Source organism: Mandrillus leucophaeus, unplaced genomic scaffold (assembly GCF_000951045.1).
Source record: "Mandrillus leucophaeus isolate KB7577 unplaced genomic scaffold, Mleu.le_1.0 Scaffold887, whole genome shotgun sequence".
Taxonomy (NCBI): Eukaryota; Metazoa; Chordata; class Mammalia; order Primates; family Cercopithecidae; genus Mandrillus; species Mandrillus leucophaeus.
The window spans coordinates 118,794-131,616 of NW_012109663.1; the positions used below are offsets into that span (position 1 = coordinate 118,794).

General features: G+C 38.1%; 1 protein-coding gene across 1 annotated transcript in view; it reads left to right on the plus strand.

Annotated features, from left to right (window-relative positions):
* The first annotated feature begins 4,677 nt into the window (after nucleotides 1-4,677).
* Nucleotides 4,678-12,823, plus strand: part of LOC105531438 (chromosome unknown open reading frame, human C4orf17) — a 41,375-nt gene continuing 33,229 nt past the window's right edge. The window contains exons 1-2 of the mRNA XM_011969355.1: nucleotides 4,678-4,945; nucleotides 6,667-6,886. Of these exons, the coding sequence (XP_011824745.1) occupies nucleotides 6,754-6,886 (133 nt within the window). The 5' untranslated portion in view covers nucleotides 4,678-4,945; nucleotides 6,667-6,753. The remainder of the gene's footprint in view (nucleotides 4,946-6,666; nucleotides 6,887-12,823) is intronic.

Below are 12,823 nucleotides of genomic sequence, written 5' to 3' on the forward strand. Positions count from 1 at the left end.
ATCTAGTCTGCTGTTTAGTCCCTCTAGTAAAATTTTCAGTTCAATTTTTATATTCTTTATCTTTAGAATTTCTGTTTGGCTCTTTTTTATAGTTTTTGATATTCTCATTTTGTTTATGTTTTATTTTTATGATTTCATTTAGTTGTTTATCTGCATTGTCATATATAACTCATTGAGTTTTTATGAAATGAGAATTTTGAATTGTCAGGCAATTCACAGATCTCTCTTTTCTCAAGACCAGTTGCTAGTGCTTTTCTTTCTTCTTTGTTTGTGTCATAGTTGTCCCACTCATTGTATTTCTTGTAGCTTTGTGTTGATGTCTGTATATTTGAAGAAATGTCCACCTCTCCCATTCGTTAGGCCTGAGTTCAACATGGAAAGCCCTTCACCAATCAGCCTAGCTAGAGATTTGGGGAGCCTCTCATTTTTTTTCTAGGGATATGTATACTTCACTTCCCTCCTTCCCTCCTGGGGAAGAGGTTTAAGGGTTATGTATCTTTTCCCAATCTTGCAGAATTGTGCCAGCTGCGGTGAACTACTCACCTCTTTTCTTTATTCTTGACTTCCCCTAGGAATTTAAACTATTCTGATTCTCTAAGTGTTCTGAGCGAGGCAGGGCAGAAAGAAGTCCCTTGGGCACTGGGCCAAAATGCCAGGAATGATGAATATATGCTGCACTCTCTTTTTACTCCTAAATGGAGCATCCACAAGCTGAGGCAATTTCTCCCAGCGCAGAGCTGTGCCAAATTGGGGGAGGGGCTGATGGTAAAGTAAATTGCTCTTCCAACCCATTTCAGTGTGGCCGATATCAGTATTTTTGCTCATCAGGGGGTACTTCTTAACTGCAATCTGAAATATGTATAAAGGTATTTTGCTCTGCATATCATTGTTAACTTATCATTGTTAAGTATTTCGTTGTTTCTGTAGGGAGATAAGGGCTTAGAACTTCCTGTTCCATCATCTTTTGATATCAAGGAATTACAAATTTCAAAGGCACCTTTTGTTGTATTTTTATTTTTTTGTGTCTGAAAATAATATTCTTCTACCTCACAGAAGAAAACAAAATCAAATCATAGTGACAGAAGAGACTCTAGAGATAATCTTAATCCATCTAATTACATAATTCCTGAGAAGAACAGGAAAGTCAATGTTATCAGCCAGAGAATGTTATAAGCCACAGGGACGCCTATGCCTGCCAAAGGAGGCTCTAAGATGATCATATGGGGTTGGCTATGACTGGACAATAACAAGGTAAGTAACTGGGCTTAGGAGTTTTGCTACAGTGCTCTTCTAACAAGAAACTATATTTTCTTTTTTAAAAATTTTATGTAGTGACAGGGTCTTGCTATGTTGCTCAGGTTGGTCTTGAACTCCTGGCTTCAAACAATCCTCCCACCTCACTTTTCCAAAACACTGAGATTACAGGTATAAGTCACCATGCCTGGTCTGAAGCTTTATATTTTCTACCTATCCAATATGAACCCAGATTTTAACCCATGAAGAGAACTCTAAGGGTGTATTCACCTTTTTTGAAGAGCTTCTTTTTAATTCTTTTGAAGTTTTCAGTTACTCATATTCTTAGAGGAAGGCATGACTAACAGGAAGTCTTTGGAAAAGGCTGGATGAGAACTGTCAAAAGGCCGCAATTAAGGTATGTGCTGTGGGTCTTCTTTTGAGGTCTTCTCCCAAACTCTCATGGTTGTTTGCAGGTTCATTTCCTCCCAGCTTTAGAACTCGTAATACCTTGCTTCTTTAAGGTCAGCAAGGGAGCATCTCTGATAGTGGGGAAGGCCTAAATCTTACTTTAAAGGGCTTATCTGATTAGGTTGGGACAGGCCAAAATAATTTTCTTTTGATTTACAGAGATTAATAAACTCAAAGTCATTCTGATTAGGGACTTCATACCTGTAAAATCTCTTCATCCTTGCCAGAAAATGCAACCTAATTGCAGGAGTGATATTCATCATATTAATAGGTCTACCCACACTCAAGAGAAGGCAATAACACAGAGTATGTACACCATGCGGGGGAGGTCTTGGTGGCCATTGTAGAATTCTTTCTATGACACTTGTGTCAGCATTTTTGTTGTGCTCTACAGATCACAGAGTGAAAAGTACTGTTTTCTGTGATTGTAGATATTTGTTACAAATTCAAAACTGAATCATATGCTTTCAAAATTGATAGAACAGAATATAGGTGGTCAAGGTACCAGATGAAATTAAATTTTATTCTTCCATTATGTTAAATTAGCATCTTTTCCTTTCAGAAATCACTTACATTGCTTTCTCATATGTTAATCAGATACCTGTGACATTTTTATAGTAAACGCAAAGTGAGAAAGATTTTAGGTGATCAAAGTGAATAGGCCTAACTAGTTCACAGCTCTGAGATGTGGCCACGCTGAATATTCATGGAAAGAACAGACCTTACAGAGTATCCTGCATATTTACACTTGTATCAGTCAACTTGTGCTGCCATTACAGAGTACAATAGACTGAGTGGCTTCAACAACAGAAATTTATACGTTCAAAGTTCTGGAGGCTGAAAATCCAAGATCAAGGTACTGGCAGGCTTAGTTTTTGGTGAAGCCTTGTCTTAGTCAATTTGGGCTGCTATAACAAAATACCCTAGACTGGGTGGCTTAGAAACAATGGAAACTTATTTCTTACAGTTATGGAAGCTGGTAAGGCTAAGATCAAGGCACTGGCAGATTGAATGTCTGGTGAGGGGCCACTTTCTGGTGATAGATGTCCCTTTCATGCTTTGTCCTAACATGGCCAGCTCATGCAAGGAGACAGAGAGGGCTCTGGTGTCTCTTTCTTTTCATATAAGGACACCAGTCCTATAAGCTTAGGGTCCAACCATTATAACCTTATTTAACCTTAATCATCTCCTTGAGGGCCCCATCTGTAAATACAGTCACACTGGGAGTTAGAGATTAAGATATGAATTTGTTGGGGGACACAACTCAGTCCATAACAATTTTCAAAATATCTGTGGGCAATGAACAACCTGTGGATTTCCTGCTTATCATGACCCCCAGATAATGTTTAAAAATCACTAATTACCATTCATAAATATATGCACATATTCCAAAAAAAACTCTCCATCTATTTTAATTGCTAAAATAATAGAGTATCCAAGGCAACAAGGATACCTGTGCTACCCTGAGAAGTGCAGCAGAGCAACCCCTGTCTTTTTTATTCTGACAGAATTAATGCAAACAACCCAGTTGAATCATTTTTTTTTCCTAGTAATGAGACAAGAAAATTCCCCATGGGGCTTCATAAACAGAAAATAACATAGTTACATAGCCAAGTACATGTTGATCTCTAGTGGCCCTCTCTAAGGGAAAGCACAGCACACAGAGTGTAGACTTCTCCTACACAGAATTAGGTATTAATGTAAGGATCTGTGGTTGAGATTGCTTTTTATAACCTAATATACACTTTCTCCCTCTCTTGTTAGAGCCCCTGTTTTAGAATGGGATGTCAGTGTGCCCTGTTGAGAAATTACATTTTCTATCCTTCCTTGTGGCTATAAGTGGTCAATGCAACCTAGATTATTGTCTGAGACTCATGAGAAGGCTCTTACAAAGAGAGCAGATAGCTAGCATGTGCCCTTCTCAGCCCTTACCTCTCCAACCTTCCTCTTGTTTCCTGCTTGGAGCACAGATTTGATATGTGCAAATATAGCATCCATCTTGGATGACTGGAACGTCAGGAACCATCTTGAATAAGGGATAATTTCAAAAATGGAAGCCAAATATTAAGAAAGATGGACCTAAAACACAGATGAAGTCGAGGTCCATAATGATGCTTCATAAAGCTTCCATAGCAACCCTAGACGGTTGAACTCTTTCATGTGAGGAAGAAATACATGTTTTCTATCTTACTTAAAACACGATTTCTGCTCTCTGTTATTAGCTGTGTAAAAAAGTTTCTCAACTGATACAAAGTGAAAACTAAAAATCTCAAAATATAAAAATTACCTTAGAAAGTCAATTAGATCTCCCATAAAATCCCCCATAAACTACAGTAAAACAGGGAGGCATAGGGCATAAGAATGGGTTATAGGTAAAGGCAATTAAGCCTTTAATTCTTGGGCCAGTCAAGAAAACAGACCAATTAGGCTCTATCCTTGCATTGTTTTAAGCTAGTATTTGCCTTTCAGAAATTGTCTATATTGCTTTCAGAGATTGTAATTCAGAAATTCAAAATCATGTGTATTCTGAAAAGTCTTGTGAAGCACCACATGTACATGCGTGTATGTTTCTCTACGACTTCTCATTAACATTTCAATATTTTTTCATGGCTGTTGAACAGGTCATTAGCACAGACATCCTGACTACCAGAGCAGTGTATTCCATTCACAATTATTAGAAACTCCTTAAAAGCATGTATACCTTCTCCCCGTTGGTTTTGGATTAAGCTAAGTTTGGTTATATCATAACTATTCTTTAAGCAGAATTGTGGGAAAAATTATAAATTTGATTTATATTGCTCTTTGTTTTATTTTTCTTCTTTTTCTTTATCTTGCATTGGATTTAACTCTATTATATGTTCAAAATTGAGGAAAGCCATTTGTGGCCACATGGTTTTGTCAAGTGAGTAACTAGAGGTCTGAGAATAGTAGGTGAGAGGTTCTAGAACTCAGATTTTTCTAAGGAATGTTACCACGTTACTAAGCTATGTAACATATCTTGACAACCAGGGAGCCACATAGGCTCCTTGGAGAAAGAGTGTGAGAAACTGGATGAAGACAGCTGTATTATTTTGGAAGCGTTCGAGATTGGTCTGTCTCTACCAACTAAAAACTTCTAGCTTAAGTGCAGAGATTTAAGGAGATTAACAAAAACTCAGTCTAGACATATTACAAGGCTGGGAGGGTATCAACAGACTTGAGTTCCTGTAAGCAAGTCACCTGCTTTTAATACTGTCCTCAGGTATAATTTTAAAATCATCATTAGAATAATGTTCTAAAATTTTAGGTATGATTTAGTTAATAGTCTTCAAGTTCATTCTTTTTTCAAGAGTATGTAAAAGCCAAATAAGTCTCTTTTAAGAAAATGAAATACACATTGTTTTCTTGTTGACTTTTTTTTCAAAATTTAAAGTGGATCACCACCCTTTAATCTAAGAGAATTGATGTGGGACAGAGATATATAGATTAACTGAATAATATCAGCTAACATTTAAGTCAATTTCATCAGGTTATAGATAAACAGACTGAAATCTAGGCAATAAAACAATTAATCTGTGGTCACTTTGCTGGTTAGTGGCGAATCTGGGACCATGAATCCTATCTTTAAATTTCTGGTTTAATGTCTTTTTCACTCTCCAAATTGCCTGCTGTACTCCTTTCCCCTCAATACAAGTAAAAAGCAAATTTACTGGCTCAATTGTACAAAAAGCCCCACACCAAAAGAATGAATAAGTCTAAAGTGTGATTTAAACAAAGAGGTCAGAACTAGCTCCTCACTATGATATTCACAAAGAGCAATATGAAAATACACTTTTTATTGCTAGATAGATATTTTCTGGATTTAATATCTACATATATTTTACCCAACCTAGGATAATTTTAGTATTTATGTATATCAAACTGAAGTTCCTGAAAACCAGTTGTTCTGTGGCAACAAGGCTGGGAATTTATACACCATACACTCTAAGTATATAGCATGAAGCACTTAAACATAGATTGCTTTGGTCTAAAAAGACAGTCAATGATCTAAAAGCATCCATCCCAACAAAATCCTGAGATCAATTTCTAGAACATGAACATGTTTTAAACTCTGCAAATTACTCTAACCCAAAAAATCTCTGCCATGGTTATAAATAAAACATGTATTTCCCAATTCTGCTACAATGAATAAGATTTCCATGTAAGATAGAAAAAATGCAACAGGCACCAGAAAATCATCCTTCTTAGATTTCAAAATCGTATACTATTCTCAAGAAAGTTTAAATAACAACTTTCCATGTTCTTAATCCAGAAAAGTTTTTTCTCACATGGTTGTGAATTCACCAAGATACATAACATTATCTTTAATCTCCCAGGTCTATGACACCATAGGTGTCTAAAAATGTTAACTGTTACTCAGTATTGCAAACAACAATATGGCAAAGGTTCTCTGGTTTATCATCTCTAGATATATCACTCTTTTGGACTTTTTTCCTCCTTTAGGTTTTACCATTCTCTGAGAAGATGATACACATTTTAAGATGCTGGGTTTTATAAGTACAGTATGAAGAGTCTTTACTTAAAATTAATTCAATGTAAAGTGCATTTGTGAGTATTGTATTTAAAAGTCATCATTTAAATTTACTGTATCAAAATTGATAATCATGTAAAACATTTTTTGTTGGTAAGCCAACAAAGTGAGCTCAAATGAAATTAAAAACAGAATATACCTATGCTTTTTATAAATATAATATAAATATTTCAAAATCAAACACTTTGATTTTCCTCTAGGTAAATTTTTTATGATCCACCCATGCCTATGCTTTTCAATGTTTACAAAAATTTGGTCTGAAAACAAAATAGCCTCACATTGCTGTAACACGAGAAACAATTTAGTTCAAGCAAAGAAGATGAAGAAATGTTTGATATATAAGAAAATGACAAGAAACTCTTGTCAGAATGTTTGTCATTTTGTGATTTCAGGGTCTGAGCACATCTGGAAGTGAGGTCAATCAAGTTAGACCCCAAAAACTTTTGTGACAACAGTGGAGAGGGGAAAATAAACACACCATGAACATGAACCTCAACCCCCCAACATCTGCTCTTCAGATCGAAGGCAAAGGCAGCCATATTATGGCTAGAAATGTAAGCTGCTTTCTAGTCAGACACACCCCTCATCCCAGAAGAGTCTGCCACATCAAAGGTAAGGTGACTTAAGGTCCTAGTATGTGTCTCTATCCTCTACACTTGGGCTATTTGCTAATTCTGGCAGGTAAACACAAGGCTGCTATTCAAAATATTTAACCACTGGAGAGGTATGGGCATTGACTGTTGGGACTAGGTGCCAGCACTGGAGTGACAGCAGGGGCCTGGAGTCCCTCTCTGTGTCATACAGTAACACTTAAATTGCTTGATTGTTAGGATAGGGACCTGGAGAGGGGCCAAAGTGGAGGACCACTCAGGGAGCTCAGGGCAGCCTTGACCCATTGATATAAAAATATTTCAGTATTTTAATAATCCACACATCCATGCTAACATCTACATGCTAAATATCATTCCTAAGGAAGCATATGTTTTACTCCTGCTTCCTTCCCTTCTGTCTTGTCTTTTCTCCCTCCCTCCTTGCCTCCTGACCTCATTCCCTCTCTCCCCTCCTCCCTTTCTTCTCTTTCCTTCCTCTCTCCTTTCCTACCTTTTACTTTAACTTTATACAATAGAATTACTCAAAATTAGACATTAATAACAGCATTTCCCTTTTGAGGGAGGCAGTTAAATTGAGCTTGGATTGAAGAATTTTAAAAGTATACAGTTTTTAAACACATCTTGCATTCTGAGATGTTTTGAGAGGTATGAAGAGAAAAGGGTTCTGATGTTTTGAGGGGTACATTTCTCAAGGTTATTAAATATATGGAAAATAAGCAGAATTGTTTGGACTTCACAGGGTGAACCAGCCAATTCACCTAGGATGCGGTGACTGTGTGATACCACTCCCAACAAAGTAGCATATCAACATTGGCTATTGGGTATAATCTAAATAGACCCTTACACTTATCCCTGAGATTCTTATCCCCAAGAGAAATGCTGCCATAGTGAGCCCCAGCAGATGGAAATGTGTCATATTCCTGAGGTGACAGAAAAAGTGACATTAAAAACCAATGTCATTTGGCTTAGGCAAATAATTCATGACTAACACCACAAAAGCAAATGCAACAAAAACAAAAATAAACAAATAAATTGGACCTAATTAAACTAAAAAGCTTCTCCACAGCAAAAGAAATAATCAGCAAACAGAAAACTTGCAGAGTGGGAGAAAATATTTGCAAACTATGCATCCGACAAGGGACTAATATCCAGAATCTATAAGGAACTCAAAGAAATCAGCAAGAAAAAACAAATAATCTGATGAAAAAGTGGACAAGTAACAAGAATACAAAATTCTCAAAAGAAGATATACAAACAGCCAACAAACATATGAAAACATGCTCAACATCACTAATTATCAGGGAGATGCAAATTAAAACAACAAAGAGATATCACCTTACTCCTATAAGAATGGCCATAATTAAGTCATAAAACAATAGATGTTGGCATGGATATGGTGAAAAGGGAACACTTTTACACTTACGGTGGAAATGTAAACTAGTATACAACCACTAGGAAAAACAGTATGTAGATTCCTTAAAGAACTAAAGGCAGAACTGCCATTCAATCCAGCAATCCCCCTACTGGGTATCTACTAAAAGGAAAATAAGTCGTTATATGAAAAAGGCACATGTGCATGCATGTTTATACCAGAACATTTCACAATTACAAAGATAAGGAACCAACCTAAGTGCTCATTAACCAAGTGGATTAAAAAAATGTGGTATACATACACCATGGAACACTACTCAGACATAAAAAGGAATGAAATAATGTCTTTTGCAGCAACTTGGATCGAACTGGAGGCCATTATTCTAAGTGAAGTAACTCACGAATGGAAAACCAAAGATTACATATTCTCACAAGCAGGCGCTTGTAAAGTATACAGTTTTTAAACACAAGCTAGAGGATGCAAAGTCACAAGAATGATATAATGAACTTACGGATTCAGTGGGAAGGTTGAAAAGGGGGTGAGGGATAAAAGACTACATACTGGGTTCAGTGTACACTGTTTGGGTGATGGGTGCACCAAAATTTCAGAAATCACCACTAAAGAACTTATCAGTAACAAATCATTCTGTTATAAAGACACCTGCACCTGTATGTTCACTGCAGCACTATTCATGGCAGCAAAGACGTAGAATCAAACTAAACGCCCATCAATGATAGGCTGGATAAAGAAAATGTATACATATACACCATGGAATACTCTGCAGCCATAAAAAGAATGAGATCATGTCCTTTGTAGGGATACGGATGGAGCTGGAAGCCATTATTCTCAGCAAACTAACGCAGGAACAGGAAACCAAATATCACACGTTCTCACTTGTAAGTGGGAGCTAAATGATGAGAACACAGGGACACACAGAAGGGAACAACACACACTGGAGCCATTCAGAGGGTGGAGACTGGGAGGAGGGAGAGTGTCAGGAAAAATAACTAATGGGTACTAGGCTTACCACCAGGATGATGAAATAATCTGTACAACAAGCCCCAATGACACAAGTGTACCTATCTATGTAACAAGCCTGCAGTTGCACTCCTGAACTTAAAATAAAAGTTAAAAACAGAACTTATCCATGTAACCAAAAATCACCTGTGCCCCCAAAAACATTGAAATAAAAATAAAAATTAATTATTAAATTTAAATATAAAAAAACAATGCCATGATAGAAATAAACCAAGCTTTTTTGAAAAAAGGGCAGAGCCCGGAGATAGAGAAGAGAATTAGGAGGCTGCTGCACCTGTGCAGATACACGAGGACAAGCATCCCTGCTATGCTCCTGGCAGCAGGACCAAGCAATGGCAGAATATGAGGCTAGAGAGAGTTTGTAGGGAAGAAATGAAAAGGTGCTGGTTACTGATTAGTATAGAAGGTGAAGAGGAACAAATCACACACCCTTTGCACCTTTCCCCACCCTTAGTTATTATAACTAAAAAATGATGAAACAGGGAAGCTGAAAGGGAGAAGGTGAAGTCATTTCATTCAGCAGATATTTATTCAATTTCTAATACATAAGAAGCTTTGTTCTAGATGTGGGAGATAGAGCAAAGTTTCTGAGGGAGGAAAAAAATGTCCCTACCCTCATGGAGCTCACATTCTCATCAGACAATAAAATCAATTCAGTGGTATACATACTGCATGTGTAGTAACACCAGGCATCCAAATGGAAATGGGCTGCCTACAATCCCAAACCTAGAATAGAAATCTATGTCTGAGTCTCAAATGGGAACTTAGGAGTAAAGATGTACATCGGGAGTCATCAGCATAGAAGTGATATTTAAAGGCATGAATATTGATCATCTCTTTATTCATTCAGCCATCTATACGTTTATTCATTCGTTCAACAAACATTTATTTAAAATGAAAATATAGGCAAGAGCCTGCCCTCAGGAGCTGGACTATCTGGCTGGTCAAGTCACTCTGTGAAATGACATTAGTAACAATAATACCTACATCAGGGTTAAGTATACAAACAAGGAAGGCAAAGGCAACAGCAAAGGAATATTAGGAAACTTTGTAGAAAAAGCTCCATATGCCTGTTATAGAGCGTGTGGGGAGGAGAGAAGGGATAATGGAAAGTCGGGGTGGAGAAGTGGATAAGAGGCCAGATTTAGGCAGGCTCTGGATATCATGCTAGGGAATTTATATTTCTTTACAACCAAAAGAAATGTCTACATTCATGTTTTTACTTCCTCTCCTTGGAGCCACTCTTCAGCCCACTGAAGCCTGGCCTTTTCACCCACCATTCTGCATAGGCTGGGCTTGCTAAGTTTACCACTATTCTTCAGTTTGACAAATCCAATGCAAAGAGGATCTGCTGGCTCAAGTAACTGGAAAGTCCATAAGGGAGGTGGGCTTTAGGTTTGAGTTGATGGCCCACTTAAACAACTTGTTTTTTAAAAGCTCTTCTCTCTGCCTTCCACAATTCCAGACTCATCCCAGAGCTGGCTTGCTCCTCTCCTAGTGGCAACATAGCTAAATCAGTTCTTAGTTTCACATCTGCATGCCACTCTGACTTCTTCCCCAGCAGATTTCAGCAAAATTCCCTTTATGTTTTCATTTTACCAGCACACACCAGGTCGCATGCTATCCTTGAATGAATCCCCATGGACAGGGAAGTGGCATGCACAGATTAGTAGGCCATGGTTCAGATAACCAATCACTACAGCAAGGGGAATTGGTTCAATCTTCCCCAGAACATATGGCTGCAGGGGCTGCAGAGTGGTAGATAAGGGGAGGAAAATGAAGCAAAATAACCCGGGTAGTGTTGTTAAGGAAAGATAGAAACAGGTCCTGGGCAGAACTGACAGATATCCACTACACTGCAATTCTCTTCTTGACCCCTTAGCTGCATTTGACACAGTTAACCACTCCTCCCTTCCTCTTTCTCTTTCCCTTTCTCTCTCTTTCTTAACCTTTTAAAAAATGTAGCTTCTGTAACAACATATGCTTTAGTTGTTTTTCCTCTACCTCTGTGGCTTCTCCTTCCTAGCTTTATTTTTGTTCTTCAGTAAATGCTGGAGTCCCTCACAGCTCAGTCCGTGGCTGTTTCCTCTTTTTAATCTGTAATGGGATGCTAGACAAATATGTTCATTCACAAGTTTCAAATACCCTCTATAGGCCAAATATTTTTCAAATATGTATCTCAGACTCAGACACCTCTTCAAAAGTGTAGACCTATATATTCAACTGTCTACTTGCAAAGCACGGGATGCCTCGTGGGCACCTTGAACTTTGCTCTTCAAAATTGAACTCTTGATCTTCCTTCAAAAGCAAGGTCCCCCAACCAATGTATCCTAACAAATAAATAGTATTGTAAAATCGAAGTTCTTCTTTAACTCCCCTCCCTCATTCTCTTCCCGTTCCAATACTTCGCTTGATCTTGTCATTTTCCTTCTAAATATTTTATAAATTAAGTCACTTCTCTCCATGGTTACTGTCACAGCTCCATTCTAGGCCACTATTATCTCCTGCTTTGACTACTACTTTGCAACTTGCAGCCCTCATAGCAGCTTTACTTCCACTTTTGCCCTCTCTCCAGTCAATTCTCCATAGAGCAACCAGAAAGATCATATTAAAATATATTTGCCTAGTATCTAGGCCAGCCTCAGTAGCTCACACCTGCAATCCCAACACTTTGGGAAGCCAAGGTGAGAGGATTGCTTGAGGTAAGGAGTTGGTGGTGCACCTGTAGTTCTAGCTACTCAAGCTGAGACAGGAGGATCACTTGAGCCCCTGAGTTCAAGGCTGCAGTGAGCCATGATTGTGCCACTGCACTCCAGCTTGGGTGACAAGCAAGACCCTGTCTCTTAAAAAAACAAACAAACAAACAAACAAACAAACAAAAACATACATATATACACTGTTTATCCTACACAAAATCCTTCAGAGGCTTCCCATGCATTTAGGATAAAGCAGTTCATTTTGACATAGGCTAAAATGTTCCCTATTATGTGGCCTCATCTCCTATCAACCCCCTCCCCCATTATGCATATGCCACAGTGGACTTGTCTAAGTTGCTTGAACATGTCACAAGCTCTTTCCCACCTCTGTCTGGATTTCCACACATACTCTTCCCTCTAATTATAAACCTCCCCTCATTATTTGTGGTTCCTCATTTTGGTTCAAATATCATTTCAGAGAGACTTTTCAGGCTCCACATCCTCAATCTAAATTAGATTTTCTTACGGTATTTTTTCATAGTACTCTATATTTTTCTTTAGAGCAATTGTCTTAGATAGACTCTGAGGTGGAGATTTGTGTGAAGGAGCTTTATTAGGAAGTGCTTTTGGGAACAACACTGATAAGAAAGCAGTAAGTAAAGGAAGAAGAACTGGGTAGAAGGGGAAGTGGAACTGCGGAAACAATAGGGACCTCAGCCAATTGCAGGAGGAGCAGTGGAGCTGGGATATCCCTTCAGAGGTGTCTCAATTCCAGGTAAGGGGGCCAGGCCTTTGTAATTCCTACCAACCAGTCACTGTGCACAAGAGCTCT